Below are 16,837 nucleotides of genomic sequence, written 5' to 3'. Positions count from 1 at the left end.
TTCTCACCAAGTGATTTCCATAAAAAAAAGTAAATACTGTATATATATTTTAACAATTCTTGCTTGAATTAATCCATCTTAACATATATGCAATGCTTTGGAAAATGGTAAACCAATTATTTAAAGTGCTCAGTATCTGATTTTTTTTGGTGAACTGTTGGATTACTGAGTTTAAACAAGCTGATGTCTAATTTTTTGTCAGTGTCATATTATGGTTAGTGATGCAATTTTAACGCAGACTTTTTTTTTAAAGTATCTATTGAATTAACAATTGATAATTCAAATCTGAAACACATGACACATGATGCTACAACTCTGGACGTAAACTAATCAATGACAGGCTTTTGCAAACTGGTTAGCCGTGATGTCAGCAGTGACATTTTCTCAAGTACTGTACTTAAATACATCACAGACATACGTGTACTTAACTCGGGTATTTCCATCTTATGTTTCGTTATTAATCTGCTTCACCAGATTTCATGGTACTTTTTTTAACCACACTACATTTAAATGACAATCACTCATCTGATTACAAAGAAAGATTTGACATATATATATTTGGTTTATATATATTTATATATTTGGTTTAGTCTCCACCAACTACTAATTTAGTAATAATCACATATATATATATATATATATATATATATATATATATATATATATATATATATATAGATATATATAATTGATTACTAAATTAATCTGCAACTATTTTGATAATCGGTTGAAGTAGTTTTTATGAAAAAAAAGTCAAAACTCTCTGATTTCAGCTTTTTAAATGTGAATATGTTCTGGTTTCTTTGCTCCTCTATGACAGTAAACTGAATATCTTTGGTGTGTGGACTAAACACAACATCATCTTGGTGGTTAGGGGAAACACGATGGATATTTTTCACCATTTTATGGACCAAACAACTAATCGGTCAATCGAGAAAAGAATCGTTCGTTGCAGCCCTAAAAATAGACTCGGCGGCTGCGTGTGCATGGTACAATGGGACGGCTCCACTCTTCAGGTTTCGATCTGACCCCTCCCTGACCCCCAGCAGAGGTCAGGATAAGGGGATTGTCGGGATTAGAGGTCACAGCTCCAAAAAAAAAAACCATCCTCCGAAGTCCTTGGCAACAGGCCACACTGTCAGCATTCAGATCGGGTGTTTTATGACTCATTTGTTTTTTTGTTCATCTGAGCCTCAAAAACACATCAATAGTTCCGGGACTTAATGATCCTAATCTGACAGAATAGCAAACGTGTTGTTATGTAGCCGCCTGCTTTGGTCGTAAATATCAGAGACAAAATGTACCGACAATAACTTCTACGTGTGTGCTGTTCACGAACATCCGCTGCTTCGTGACTTATTGTTAAACACTCAGTGTTTGCCTTTATCTCCCAACAGGAGGATTACTGTTACGTATCCATCTAAAGGCAAAGTATTTGGGAAAACTGGAAAATCGGATCAAACCTAATCCCCACGCCGATGACCTTTGTCATTGCGCGTCATGAATAAAAAACTGTTTGCGTGCAAAGCAGCTCGTGAAGTGAGTAGTGGGACGTGGCTTTGGCCCGTCACTCGCTTATACAGGCTCTAATGTCATCAGGGCAAGCTCACTCCGACATACTGAACACTCAATACAGGATAATGCTTGAAAATATAGAATTCACAGCGGTGCAATTTAGCTCAGATTCGTCCATAATGCAAGATGTTCCCCTGCGAGGCATCATGGTCCAGTGGCTGTTTACCTTTCTCTCCCACTTGTTTCCCCCGTAAGCGGCGCCTGTTGAAAGGCGTTGGGGAGCATTGCCGTTGACCGTGTCGCTTCAGTATTTTTCCCCCCTCACTATTTCAGAGTTGTTTTCTCACAAATGTCCTCTGATTACCGAGCGCTGATGAGCTGCTCTCTGCAGACAAGTCGAAGCCAGAAGATATTTCACAACAAATTGACGACTGAAAGTGCCCGTCAGAGATGCAGTTGCCACAGAGATCCCGTAAGAGCAGCTTTTTTCGTGTTCCAGTAACATCTATTGAAGTACAACAACAAAAAACAACAGGACATGATTAACTTGCACCAAACAAGGCTGCTGCCTGCTTTCACGAAGGATGTGAGCAGGTAGTGAATTAGCCGTCGGGATTGTGGCACAATTGCACTTGTTCCGAAAAACACGTCGGGAAAAGTAACAGATATTTCTTTAATTTCAGTTGAGAGCGTGAGACGCTGTATGGATCAAAGAGGAGAATCAAGTTGTGTTTTTAAAAGGCGGTTGAATCAATCAAGGATGTTCCTTCCTCATTCTTTTCCCCCTCGGTTTCCTCAAATAACAAGGAATCTTGAACATGAAACATGAGGAGTACAGGACCAGATCCGACCAGATACAGTCACTCGTCACTCTTTACAAAGACGATAAGGATCTTTTAGACTACGGGTCGTTTGGGTACTTTCCTTAACACCACGTGACCTTGATTCATTTGGATAATGGCCCAAAAATATGTGTGAAAGTGAAAAAAGTCCTCCATCATAGTATTTTCCCTCTAGTCTCTCTCTGTCTCTCCAGGTGAATTTATGATTATGCAAGATACAACTTGTGATTGCAAAATGGTGAAGGAGAAATATAACTTGTGTTACAATATTTCCCAATTGCTTTGACTTTGTTTTCGCAGTAGTTTAAAAACTCTTAATCCAAGACCCATATTGCCGTTATACATTTTTACCTTCAAACACAAAATACAAATCCTACCTTCAATGTTGAATTTTAAAATGCAGCCAAGTCAGTGTTTAAATGCTTATTGTTGAATAAAAGTGTCACTCAGTTAATAAGACGTGTGTTTGCAGGCGTGTGTAGTCTTGTTAGACACAGTGAAGCATTGCAACCTAACAGGGCGTTTTTTTTTTCAGGGCCCTGTCATGGGAACCTGCGCTGCTGAAAAATTGTGTTTACAGTATTTTTCTGACAATGTAATTACATTATATGTATTTTCTGACTGTGTTGTTAATATTTAATTAAACTTATCAGTGATTTGAAAAACGTATTAATGTAAATACGTTTTTGTGTCTCGTTGGTAAGTGGAGAACAAAAAAAAGGAAAATGATGCAATGAAATTGCTTCATTCGTTTCGTCTTATTTCATGTTATTGTAATAATGATATAATTTTTGTGCAATCACCCCAACAATGGACATTTGACTCGGTTGTTGCATTAAATCTCTGCATGCTCAAACTAGTTTTGATTATTTTAAACACATCTGTTGTATTGCATATTTCCAGATACTGCATGTGTATTTACCGCATGTTTTATATATTTACTATTCTGTAAATTAGATCTATAATATTTGCACTTCTTGGCAATCATATGTTGAATGTTTGTGAAACTAACTGCGATGTTCTGCTTGATATATTGACAGTTGAGTGAGTCTGAGTTTTGGAAGTTTTGAAGTATAGAATTGATTTTAAGATTCTTTTATTTGTCTTCTGCCCCTAACAGTTTGTGTGTGCGTGTTGGTTTATTTGAATGCAGGATTACGCAAAAAACACTTAACCGATTTCCACCAAACTTTTTCTGTTTTCACTTTCTTCACTTATTTAGGTTATTGGCCACTTTTATATTTCCATAATAACAACTAGACACACACGTGTTGGATTGTTTTACCCTTGGTGAAAGGTACGGTATGCGCCCTATTGAGAGCTATTCTATTTTCTTGTAAAGCAGTGCATGGACCTATAAGACCACTCTGATCTGTTTAGTTACAAACTAAAAGATGACTGAAGAATTCCAGTTGTTGGCCCTAAATTTTTTTAGAATAGTTTGTCCTCTAACAATTAGATTTAACTAATATCTGTAAAAAAAACAAAAAAAAACAATAAGGACCCACTCCTCTCTGAGCCACTTGAGACACACATTTAATATCAAAGTTTATTGAAGGATAGCCCCTTGAGATGAATCATCTCGTTTTCAAGGGGGTCCAACATGAAACACAAAATACAACAGACAAATCACGTACAATTTACATACATACATACATACATAAAGTCTCTCATTTGCCAACCCCCACACATCCCTCTACCCTGAACCCACAACTCTTAGTAGCAGCAATAGTAATAATAATAATAATAATAATAATAATAATACAATTATATATAAGATAATTTAAAGAAAAGTAATAATAATGAAATAATAATTTAACTAATATCTGTAAAAACCACAAAGACCCACCTCTTTGCTCTGAGCCCCTTGAGTCATTCCTCACCACACTCTCTGGCTTTTATTCGATTATACCTTTTTGTTTTTGTTTTTGCAATGCTGTCCGTGTTATGATCCTATCCAGATATCCTCTGCCTTTAAAAACAATTCATTTGATCCTCTTATTGATGTTGCTGTAACCACCAATCGAATGATCCTACACAAGTCGATCAGTGTGTGTGTGTGTGTGTGTGTGTGTGTGTGAAAAAGGGGGTGTCACGCGTGTTTGTTTTGAACATGATATACTTGACTCTTTACGCCACAAGTTCCCGCTGCATGCGAGTGGCCTCTCCCCAGCTGACGGCGGCGGGATCACTTGGTTGTGTGTAATCCAATAAGCTCCAGTCCGCATTTTACCCTGAAGCCCATCTGGCTCCACTGGCAGCGTCTGTCGCCTGGCGGAGCGAAGAAGAAGAAGAAGAAGAAGAAGAAGGAGGAGGAGAAGAAGGAGAAGGAGAAGGAGAAGAGGGGGATCCCGCAGGAGCTGCGAGACTGTACAATCTACCTCTGTCCGTGGAAGGAGAAGAACAGGATCAGAAGAAGAAACCAAGCAACGAGAAAACTTTGATCTCCCCACCTCCTCCCTTCATCCACATCCACGCTGCTGCTGCCGCGAGGACACGCGAGCGCAACTTGGGAGGAGACTTTTTTTTATTCCCCTGAAATAAAGAGCAGAACTAAATCGAGGGAGGGAGGAGAGAGAGAGAGAGAGAGAGAGAGAGAGAGAGAGAGAGAGAGAGAGGGAGGGAGGGAGGGAGAGGAGCTGCTGCTGCTGCTGAGCCACGACGAAGTCTGTCAGCTTTCCAGAGTCTCGCGGAAAAAAAAGAAAAAGACAAAATCTCTGCACTGACTGAGCAGGAGTGAGCGAGAGGCTCGACGACCAGAGCCCTTCTCTCTTATTCCACACAACAACAACAACAACAACAACAACAACAAAGTCAGCTGCTGTGTTGTGTGCTCGCCGGAGGACTTGAGAGGATTTATTCATTTGTTTTCCGCTCGCGACCGTGACGCCACGCATGCCACGAGCGACGGCTCCGCCGAACAGAAGCGTCCGACTCGCGTCTCCTTCTCCACCGCTGCTGTGCACGGGTGCACACGCTCGGCTTCTCTTGAGAATTTGTGGGAATGTGCACGTCAGCTGCGTGGGATTTGCTCGAAGTTGACGACGACAACAACAACAACAACAACAAATAAAAATAATAATAGAAATTAATAATCATAATAATAACAATAATAATTATTATAATAATTAATAAAGAGACGACTGGTGAACAGCAGCGCAAACTTCACTTGTGGCCTGGACCGGAGCGGCGGAGCCAGGCTAAGGCGGCTAGTTGCAGCTAGCTCCGCGGCTAGCTCAGACGTTAGCTCCGCGGCTAGCTCAGACGTTAGCTCCGCGGCTAGCTCAGACGTTAACTCAGCGGCTAGCGCAGACGTTAGCTTCTAGCTCGGCTAACAGGTCGTTTTTTTTTTTTTGGTTTGTTGTTGTTGTTGTTGTTCTTCTTCTTCTTCTTTGTTTTGTCTCCGTAAACGGACAAACTCAACCGGGGGCAGTTGAGCCTGACACGCGCGTTTGAAAGCCACTGAGGGGGACTTGAGTCGTGTGTCGGTGCTGGTGCGTGTGTTGACAGCGCTTGTTTCCCCCCCATGAGGTGGTTAGCTTTAGCGGCGCGTTAGCATAAGCGTTAGCTTGTGCTTGTGTGTGTGTTTGACTGAACACGTTGGTGGGGACGCGATCCCTCCGCCCATCTTCCGGGATGTCTCTTATTTATTTTTGTTTACCTGTCGGCCCACGCCGCAAAACAAAACCAGTTTCCTGAAGGTATATATATATATCCCCCCCCTCCTCCTCCTCATCCATTTTCTGAACGGTGCTCGAACCACCGTCTGGACCTCGGACCCCGGAGCTTGAATGGTGTCGCACACCGAGTCAGTGATGTGTCTGCGGACTTTGTGTTTAGTTTTGACCGCAGTCTGCTTCATGGCGAGCTGTCACCGAGCGGCCGGAGAGGGTGAGTCACACCGATCGACACACTTTGCATCTGTGCCGACACGAGGCGTTTTAATTCTGTGTACAAACTGCCACAATAACAATAACAACAACAACAACAGCTTGGTAATGAAACAGAAATACTGCTGTGTACTTAGGGGCCAGAGATGATCAATGTCACTGCATTGGATTTAAAATAAATGTTTGTGTCTTTTGCAGGTGAGGTGATTAACACTGGAATTTTAAAATTAATATATATATATATATTTATATATCCTATATATACTCTATTTCCATTCGTATATTTTATATCACCCAAAATGATTGTGGGAATAATGAGTGAGTGACACCACACAAACTCCAAACTACATACAGTTTCCAGTTGATTTAAATAGACAAAAATGACAAAAAAGAACATGATAAACGGTGAGTTCAGTGCCGACAACCCTGCTGCCATGTTGTCACTTTTTTGTGTGTTTTGTTTTGTCACTGGTGATGATGGTTATTTGAGGCATGTAGGCAAGCAAGTTGTAGACAGTCATTGCATTGGAGGGACAAAGGTTAACACTTATCAGGCTTTTTTCTTTTTTTGTGAGTCTGCAGGAACTGTAAACAAAATGTTTTCGTCCCACACTAAATCAGTAAACAACAGTCTGAGAATTTAGAATAATGCATCAATTGGACCGGAGCATGTCGACCGGAGAGAGAGCCTTGACTTGTGGCTGTGGTCAGTGCAGGAATGGGACAATAAGCCCTCTTTAAAGCTCCCGACAATCCCCTTTATATTCTGCGGCCAACAAGCCCGGGCGATAACAATGAATGGACACATTTGCAATCACCCGGAGACATTTTCACTGTTTCTCAAACATCCACAGAGGCTGCACACGCACCCACAGATTTACATTGTTGGAATCTTTCTTCTTTTTTTTCTCACTTTAAGCAAACTTTGGTTAAATACTCGTGAGGAGATTTAAAGCAAATATGTGGGACGACTTGCTACAGATGACAACAATAGGGGCTCATGTATTTTCCCCATAATTCAGGAAATGTAGTTCAATTGTGATTTATTGGTATTATTTATCTATCTATATGTAAAAAAGCTCTTCAATGACAGATCTGTCCGACTTTGTTTTGAGTGTTACACTCCCAAATATTGCTTCAAATAGGTGTCAGACTTAATACCAAAATAATACTCCTGAGTAGGCCTGTAACTTTACAATGACTTTCTTTGATTCTGTCTGGTTTATAATACATCAGTAAACATTGACAGATGCTCCTCATGATATTCTCCAGGTGACACCAGTGAATGTTGTCCAAAACATGCACATATATTGAATTATTATAATTTATGGCTTGTCATTATTAATTGTCACATTTGAGAAGCAGTTATCATGTATTTCTGGGCACATTTAATTGAACAAGGACAAATCCTGGATTGATTGACTAACTATTGCAGCTCTGCCCCTTTTTATAGGTATTTTAGATTTAATGTGATACTAGTTAATGCTGTGTAGTGTGATTGAACAAAGAAATTGATACTTAATATTATAACTCTAAATTTTCCTTCAAATCTTTATCCCTAAATGAAAGTCCTTGTCCAGATGCATTGCATTATTTCTGGGGCACAATGGCAAAAATACAATAGACTAATACAGATGCTTTTATTACTTTTATCATGCTGTAAATATATCATTAATTTATCTAATGTGTTTAGACATTCACAAAAGAAGCGTAAGAGCAAGTTTGTGTTGTCTGACATTAATCTTGACAGAAGCACGTATACAAAACAAACATCTTGTTATTCGTCTTGAGACAGAATGACATGAGCTCTTCTTCCTATATTTGTTCAGTTTACGCAGTTATTGTTTACTGTTTTGTATATCCACTGTATTGACACAGGGTATGTAGCCCCAGGTCGCTTTAAAACTCACCCACTAACCACAGTACATGGCAGTAGTTGTATTTTAAGAGGTGCTCTGAGGGGGAAAATAGCAAAAGTGCAGACTCTCTCACCTATCATCAGATTTTAGTGAGGGGCAAATGGAGCGATGTGAGTAAACCAGTCAGAACGTGAACTTTAAGACATAAATCAAAAGCAAGTTGTGTAATTGCCCGGCAGCCCCCCCCCCCCCCCCCCCCCCCCCCCCCCCCCCACTCCTCTCAGACTTGAGCCACAGAAGGGAAGAGTGGAACCTGGGCCTCACACTGGCTGATTTCATAAGCTGGACTGACCAGTGTCGAAGTCAGGAAACCTCCTGGGCAACTCGTTGGTCACTGTCCAGCTCCTCTTAATGGGAAAAAAAAACACTTAATAATGGAGGCTTGTATTAAGTGGCCGTGTTAACTATTATGTTAATTTATTTAGCATTGACTGGGAGTTGTGTTGGAGCCAAAGCGTCAATGTAAACGGCATGTGTGTATGTTTTTTCGTGAATTTTTTTCCATTTTGTGTATTTAGGCCCAGTTTGGGCCTCTTATGTAGCCAGTAACTTTACATTCATCCGTTTCTCCAGAAAAATAACTGAAATTCTAATCATCTCACAACTCTTTTTGCCGTCGAGCTGAATAAATATGTAGTCACTGCAGGATAGAAAATATTTCCGAGCCTTTATCTAGTCCACAGTTTCCTAACCAATATGTTTTGCAGGAAATAACATATCTGTGCTCAGTTTGTACAATGATAAGCAAAATGTAAAAGGTTATCTGACCTTTTGTCTATGCCACGATATATTTAAGGCCTTTTGATTGGGAAACCTTTGGCACCAAAAAAAGGTGAATTTTATTTTCAGTTTAGTCGTCGTCGTCGTCATTATTGTTTGTGGTGTTTTGCAAATGTTAATATGTTAAGATCATTTGATTTCTGAATTGCAAACCTGTAGGAATATTATTTTAAGATCGTCACTTAGATTTATGCTACTTGATATATATTAGTCTATCCTTATAGGGCTCAACCTATAATTTGTTGAATTATTGGATTTGGATTTCAGCAATATAATTATTTTATGTACTTTGGCTTTGATGCAGCCACCATCGGGAATGTCACATATTGAGTAATAGTCTATCAACACCGAAGGCTACTGTGGACCAGGGCTGTGACAAAATGACGAAAAAAAAGCACCTTTGCGTCCTTCCCAACGGCACAGATGCAGGCGGGAAATTTGCATGAATGCTGCGCAAACAAACATTGAGGACAGGGAACATGTTTTGGGTATGAAGAGACTGAAAACGGTACTTGGCAAACTCCGCCACAAACTGGCCCCACAACAGAATCTGACTGAAAACACCACTAACCTCCTCCCACCTCCTCATGGGTGTCAAACAGTACTGAGAGATGAGAGCTGCTGTAGTACAGTCGAGTGCTCACAACTATCCCCAGACTCTATATATACAGTGTGGCAAAAAAAAGAAATGGAAAGAGACAACAGCTGCGAATTAATAATATACAAATATTAATATTACATATTCAAACCAGCAGTTAAGTGTTTTTAATGACCTGGGTTGTGTTCATTAACAAAATCCAAAGATATTCCGTGTGACTTGAATGTATTGGTGAAACCTCAGAGGCAAAACACCGTGGTTAACTTCCAGCTTGGTTCACCTCGGGTTGTGTGCTGAGGTCTCCGGGGGGTTTTGTCGTCAGACTGTTGTGTATTGTTGTGCCATAATAACGCATCCGCTTTACCAAGAGTGTCAAACAGCAGGGGCTCGCTATGAAGCCACTGGCTGTCTGTTGTCGAGCACCACTCAGGGCCAGAGCAGGTCTTGCATGTGTGCAACGGGTCGTTCCTCTGGCGCCCTTGATTTACACCCCCTGACCCAAAAAAAGCAGTTGTAAGGTGATGAAACTGTCACCTCTCAACCATCTCTCAAAAAAAACTGTGCGCATACACACACACACACACACAGACTTCCAAAGCTGTCGTCTCAAGTACCAGAGTCATGAGTGCGTTAGACGTGAGCACAATAGAATGATTTTTGCACTTGTCACCGGCGACAATGGGCCGTCTATTCCTGGTTGACAGGTTCACGTTTGAAAATTATATACAGATTGAAAAAGGAGTTATCAGGCACACCTGCACTCTTTCACCTCGACCACACAGACGTCTGACAAGGACGCCTTGTTGTCAGATCTTTACCCTTGACGCCGTGCTCCTGTGAAAAGGAAGTGTGCTTGTTATTGTGCTCTTGAATGTCGGAGGTAATGATTAGCCCATTGCCAATGCTGTCCCTAGTGCCCACGTTGAACCTAAAGGTTTTAGAAAAAAGGCCGATATGTATTCTGACGCAGTCTTACACTGGTAGTTTCAGCATGACTCTTGCCGAGCTAATGCCTCACAGGGCGTTCGAAGTAAGCGGTGCCCTAAATGTTAGATAAAAAAAAAATTATAGGCTTATTCTTTATTTATTTTTTCAATACGACGGATTGTTTCGCTAACCAGCAAAAGAATCATTTGTGAGCAAAGGCAGCTGCTGGGCAACTGAATCATCAAATGGTCCTTGGTCCAGAGCCATTTATCAATGCGATACCCATCATACAATCCCAAGAGGGAACTTTGTGGTTTTATGGGCTCCTTGTTTTACTCAATTGCACTCTGTTTAAAGGCTGGGGCCTGAAATACTTTGGTTTAATTCCATTCCCTGTTGTATTGTGTTATGTTGTTAATGTGCTTGCCATGGCACCCCGACCAAACACCTCCCACATTTGATAACCCGCTCTACCCCCTGCACCTGCTTACAATATGTTTATACCGTTGAGGGAGATGCAAGAAGGTTGTGTCTCTTGAGTTGTAGTAATGTCACTAACTGCCGTAATATCTAATCCTGTGCAGTTGAAGAGATGATGAAGACACCCTCTCTCAATTAACTCCTAATTGCAGCAAAGAACCGTTCAAAGTTAAACATCCTCTTGAGACGAAACGGTTTCATTTGATTGTGATGTAACCGTATTCAGAAGAGAGCTTTATTAAAAGTTGTTGTCGGTGTTTGCAGACTACCCTAAAACTGTGTAATGGTTACGTTTTTACAGCCCTTCTTAAAGTGGATTACATCACATGTCAGTTTGGAAACAGCGGATGTATCTCGGTGACCTCGGCATTTTGTGGATCTGCGGTTAGTTTTAGCCTAGGTCGGAAAAACAACGGAACAGCGAAACCCTGAAAAGGGAAGTGTTGCAATCACTGAGTGTGTGTGTGTGTGTGTTCTTGCATGCTTATTGAGGCCTCAGTTCTCTGCGAAGCCCCTGCGAGCGCCCCCACCCCACAACGTCCACCTCCTTCACAAGATCAGAAGCGTCATTGCCTGTTGATGCTTGCAGCTGCAGTGAAAGCATTGTGGATTTGTTCGTTACGCCCATAAGCACACAGTGGACAGATGGTGAAGTTGGTCTAGCGCGGACTCCCTTTAGTATAGATATGTACAGTACTGAACACCGTTGATTTAAATTTAGGACCATCATGTGACAGAGGCATGATTTGCATGAGGCCATTCCCAAAAGTATCTATGTGGATTCATTGTTATATCAGGAGGACATGTAGTCATTGGTGGTGCGCTTGGTATTACCATATGTGGTCTTGTTTGGTTATTGTAGCATAGGGTTGTGACATGGAAATTACATGAAAATAATCTTTTAAATGATCATCAACAAATCGTCTCAAGCAGTACACACAAGTTATGATTTAAAATACTTTTGTTACATTTTTGTTAGGTAGATTTGTTTTTTATACTATTTAAATTGATTTTTGACAAACCATTCCACCTCGAGACTCACCTCTGTTTTCCAGAGCTTTGGAATGTTTTACTCCGCCTTTATCAGTGGGTTGCATTTCAGTGGTCATGGAGATGGATCTGTTGACAGTGCAAACCCAGTGGCTATTACGATTTCATTCATAGGACTTTTAGATATTAAAAAAGAGACATGGTTGAAAGGTCCAGAAACGACTATGAAATTGACCTTTAGTTTAGACTGTTGTGGTTAGCTACTATTTCCGAGGTCAAGAATAAAACTCATTGCTGTCATGTAATTTTTGTGTTTTTAAACATCACTCTAATACATGTTTTCTGTGTCTCACGTTAAGAACTTTGCACAAATCAACTTAGCTGATCTTGTTAGCAGGACACATTAATTGTCGGTTGTGGTTGTTACGTTCGATCTATAATCCGTGATGAAAACAAGACCACACCAGCCTCTAACCTTTAGACTACAGCTTCATCCTGTCTGCTCGTCGTCTCGCCTCGTTTTTATTTTGCTCACAGTGTGGTTGAAATTGGAAACGTATCATTCTTTTCCTTTTTAATTAACCTTAAAAGTTGATCTGTCTCCGAGGTGCAGGCAGTGATGGAGATAGATAGAATCTAATGGCATCGGTCAATAGTGATCTGTCCCTCTAATGCCCCTAATTGACAATTCGAAGCACCATAGCGGTGTTAGGCTGTCTGACTCAAAGCAGGTGATGTATGGAGAGCTGGAGCCAGCCCTGTTGCCGTAGTAACCTTTGTGATGTCTGCCAGGTTTCTTTTTCTTTTTTCTATTTCTCTACAAAACAGGGAGCATTTAAATATTGGCATGCACCTGGTTTGTTTAGCTTGAGTTTCAGTGCCCTACTCGGAAGCAACAAAAAACATTATGTCCATTTGTGCATGTACTTCATAAAAAAAAAAGGCGTTTTTTTTTCTTCTTCTTTCCAGTTCTGCCAGAGTTTCGTTCCTAAACTAAGTATTCACACATGGTGAAGTCACCCCGGCCAGTTCTTTCTCCGCTCTAAAATTCCTCACTTACACACCAGGGCTGCCATGTTCCAGTTTCTAATGTGAGCCACTATTGGTGCGGCCGGAGTGTATTAGATTCTCTATTGGGAATGTGGGGCTAAAAATACTGGCCTGGCTGAAAGTGTACACTGATAGGAGCCTGGACTCGCTGCCCTGTGATGAGTCGCCTTCTCCACAGGGTCACTCGGTACTCACATGGTTGACTTCAGTGCGCCGACAGAATCGCCGTCCCCTCGTGACGTACACTGCCAGCGTCTTTGTCCATTAAACAGTTTTGTTGCACTGTGTGTGGGATCCTGTGTGAGAGGGGCGGAGGCTCTTTGTGGTTGTAAAGGGAACTTCAGTAGAATACATTGCCTGCACACTCCTCTGTCAGTATGATTAGGAAAAGTTTCGTTTGGAGGTGGATGTGTTGGAAGAACAGGTTTGTGGCATACAACTCAGCAAAGGGAGCTGCGGATCTAAATGTAGTTTAAAAAGAGAAACGTATTGTAAACGAGCCATCTGCTTTTAATAGGCTGCAGTTAAAACATGTGTTAGGACATTTAGCCTGTATTTCAAACAAGCCTCGATGCTGTAGACAGGAACTCTAGATAATTGCTGTAAAGTGAGTGAGCTTTTCTGGTCATTGAGTGGAAAGCCTGTTGTTTGGACACAGTGATTGGACACTGTGTTAGTGTGTGCGTGTGTATGCCAGTTGTCTTGATCTCTTATGCAACAGAAAGTGTAAAATGAGCCGCTGCCATAAAGAGGTGCACGCCTAGCTGTTATACTCTCTTCCCCACATCGCTGACCAGTTGGCCCGATGCGCCCATCTCAACGGTGGGCCGCTCGGTAGACAAATACAGTGCTCTCACCAGGCAGCACACCTCCAGCTGCACCCATGACTTGTGAACTGTAAAACTGTGGCTGGAATGTCCCACGATGCACCTGCAAAGGAAAACATCTTTATGACCACCATTACTTGTGTTATGTCACAGGCAAAATGCTCAAGAGGTTGGCAGATTTCCAGAGGAGCGAGCTGAGGAAGTCCTCATTACCGTCGATAGAACGTCGATGTTCCTCGTACAGTACCCCCCGAGTGTAATAGAGTTTGATATGTTTTGCAGAAGGTCTCAAGATCACTGCAGTTTATTGTCTTCAGCTGAAACGATTAGTTGAGTGATCAATTTGTTAAAGAAAGAAAGAAAGATAGATTGAGGAAAGAGAAAGATTGTGCTCGTTCTAACTTCTCAAATATCAGGATTTGTTGCTTTACCTGTTCTATATCATTGTAAACTGAATATTATTTAGTTTTGTACAGTGAGTGCTCAGCTTTGTCACTTCATTTGATTTTTATAAGAAATAAATAATTTAGAGATACCGAACCCCCTGAGTTTGATATGGTTAGATTTTTAAAAAAAATGTTTTAAGATCACTATGCTTTATTATCCTCAGCTGCAGATCTGTTGACGTTCTTCTAGAGAGGAACCGATTATTTGATTGATCAATTAACGCAAAGAAAAGAAGGAAAGAAAGTTGAGAGAAAAATAATGAACTATTTTGCAAAAAAGGGTTTATTCCAACTTCTCAAATATTTGTTGCTTATATCTGTTCTATATTTTTGTAAACTGAATATTACTGACGTTTGGTTACAGTTAGTTGAACAAAAGTCGTTTGCCGGCATCACCAGGGGCTCTGACAACTACTGCAAGGTTTTTTCACTACTGTACTATCTTCTTTAGAAATAAAGATAAATTGAAAATATAATAGGGAGGCAAGTTATCTCAAGTCACAGCCCCACATTCATCCACCTTACCGTCATTGTGATACAATAGAATTTGTGGTGAAAATATAACCCGTCAGCATAGTGAAGGAATTTCCCATCGAACCAGATCGTGTGTTTGGGTGAGGAGTGACAAAGCCCCAAACCTACTACTCCTGCAATAAACGACCATTACTGCTTCAATCCCTCTCGCAGACAAATATTTTTACTGCATTAGCTAATGTTTTTTATGGACTTGAGTTACCGAAGCAGCCCCACAAATCAACGCAGCGTACCCACGGATGAGCACAGTCTCACTCTGATGACAGCGCTCCATATTTGACGGTGGCTCGCTGCCAGATATGTGGTTGCTAAACAAAATGTCAGCGAAGATGGCCTGGTCTTCATCAAAGGCAGAGACATGACCACATACTTTTCAGTAAAATATTCCCCTCTAATTGCAAAAAGATCTATATTTTTTTCTCCTCCGTGAGTCTGTCTTACTTCTTCAACCCTGTTTTTCCAGTTTACAGAGCAGGCGTCCTGCCTCACTCATCAGTCAGGTTCAGCAGTTGTAATCTACTGTCAACTGCACCAGATAAATTGTCTTAGGGATTTGTTTTTGGTTCTTCACATTCAAAAGCCATAATACTACCTATTCATAATACAATACTGTTTATTTACTTAAGACTTTACTGTGCAATTTCATCCTTTCTCTCACATGAGTGTTTGAGCCTTGTGTTAACTGAATCACACATCATGGGGTCTAGTTTCTAAAGCACCTGTTTCTTTTTCCTTTCTTGTCTTTACAGTTTGTCCAAGTAAGGACATCCGCAACAATGTGACCAACCTGCAGACGCTGGAGAACTGCACTGTGATCGAAGGCCACCTGAAGATCTTGCTCATGTTCAAGACCAAGCCAGAGGATTTCCGAGGCCTCAGTTTTCCAAAGCTGAGGGTGGTCACGGACTATCTGTTGCTCTTCAGGGTTTACGGCCTGGAGAGTCTCAGTGACCTCTTCCCCAACCTCACCGTCATCCGAGGCAACAACCTGTTCTTCAACTATGCTCTAGTGATGTTCGAAATGCTTCAGCTGCGAGAGATCGGCCTCCACAGCTTGATGAACATCACCCGAGGTGCCGTGAGAATCGAGAAGAACCCCGATCTCTGCTATCTCTCCACCCTGGACTGGTCCAAGATCCTGGACTCAGTGGAGGACAACTACATCATGGCCAACAAGAACGACCGAGAGTGTGGAGACGTGTGCCCGGGGGCGGCCATCGGGAAGACCACCTGTCAGACGACGACCATCAACGGACACTTCAGTGAACGCTGCTGGACGCAGGCCCACTGTCAAAGAAGTAAGAAAACTTATGTTATGATTCTCTAACACTCGTGCAATATGTTTGGCCTTAAACACCCACAACTGCGGTGGGATTTCTCCCAGTACTGGTGAAAACCTGGTGTATGGCTAGTCCGACTATGACACACGGGTCTGTTTTTAATTTGTTTATGATAGAGGGAGAAAGAGCGAGAGCGTGCAGTACACTACGTTAGGGATCGTTTATGTTATTAAGATAAGTGTTAAAAAAAATTGGTTCATTATTTGACTCGATGGTAGGCCACCACACCCCCGGTAATTAATGAGAAACACTTTGAACTGCATCTTATGCTCTGTGTCATCAGCAGAAGGGGTTCATTCAGTTATGTCTCATGTTTGTCAGTGTAGTTTTTAATTATGTTCAATTTGAAGCTAAAAAGATGCTTAAAAACTCAATTTATTTTAAGGAGAAACCGCATCTTACACTAATTAGATTCACCATTCTAATCAATTTCCTGCTATCACATTATTGTCATATGATAACTTTTTCTTGCCAGTGACTAGTTGCAGCTCCTTGTGCGACTCTTTTTCAGCTACTTTCCATCAATACATCATTATTTTCATTCCCCTTTGCTCTAACTTCACGTCTAACCAGTCTAACATTGACAGAATTCAACTTTCCGTTTGGTCCAAATAAAAGCTGATGGGGGTCCCCTTTGTTCACACCAAAATAGTTATTTGTTCGCAAGCGGAATCCTGAATGATGAATTCGCTGCTTTGA

The 16,837-nt window shown here is 41.2% G+C and overlaps 1 protein-coding gene across 1 annotated transcript in view; it reads left to right on the top strand.

The window, feature by feature from the left end:
• Positions 1-4,564: 4,564 nt before the first annotated feature.
• The window catches only part of insra (insulin receptor a), a 53,579-nt gene continuing 41,306 nt past the window's right edge, over positions 4,565-16,837 (top strand). The window contains exons 1-2 of the mRNA XM_035633129.2: positions 4,565-6,248; positions 15,548-16,096. Coding sequence (XP_035489022.1) covers positions 6,149-6,248; positions 15,548-16,096 — 649 coding nt within the window. The 5' untranslated portion in view covers positions 4,565-6,148. The remainder of the gene's footprint in view (positions 6,249-15,547; positions 16,097-16,837) is intronic.

This window comes from Scophthalmus maximus, chromosome 5, assembly GCF_022379125.1.
Source record: "Scophthalmus maximus strain ysfricsl-2021 chromosome 5, ASM2237912v1, whole genome shotgun sequence".
In the NCBI taxonomy this organism is placed as follows: domain Eukaryota; kingdom Metazoa; phylum Chordata; class Actinopteri; order Pleuronectiformes; family Scophthalmidae; genus Scophthalmus; species Scophthalmus maximus.
Note: the sequence above shows the minus strand (reverse complement) of the source record. Positions and strands in the feature narration are given on the sequence as shown.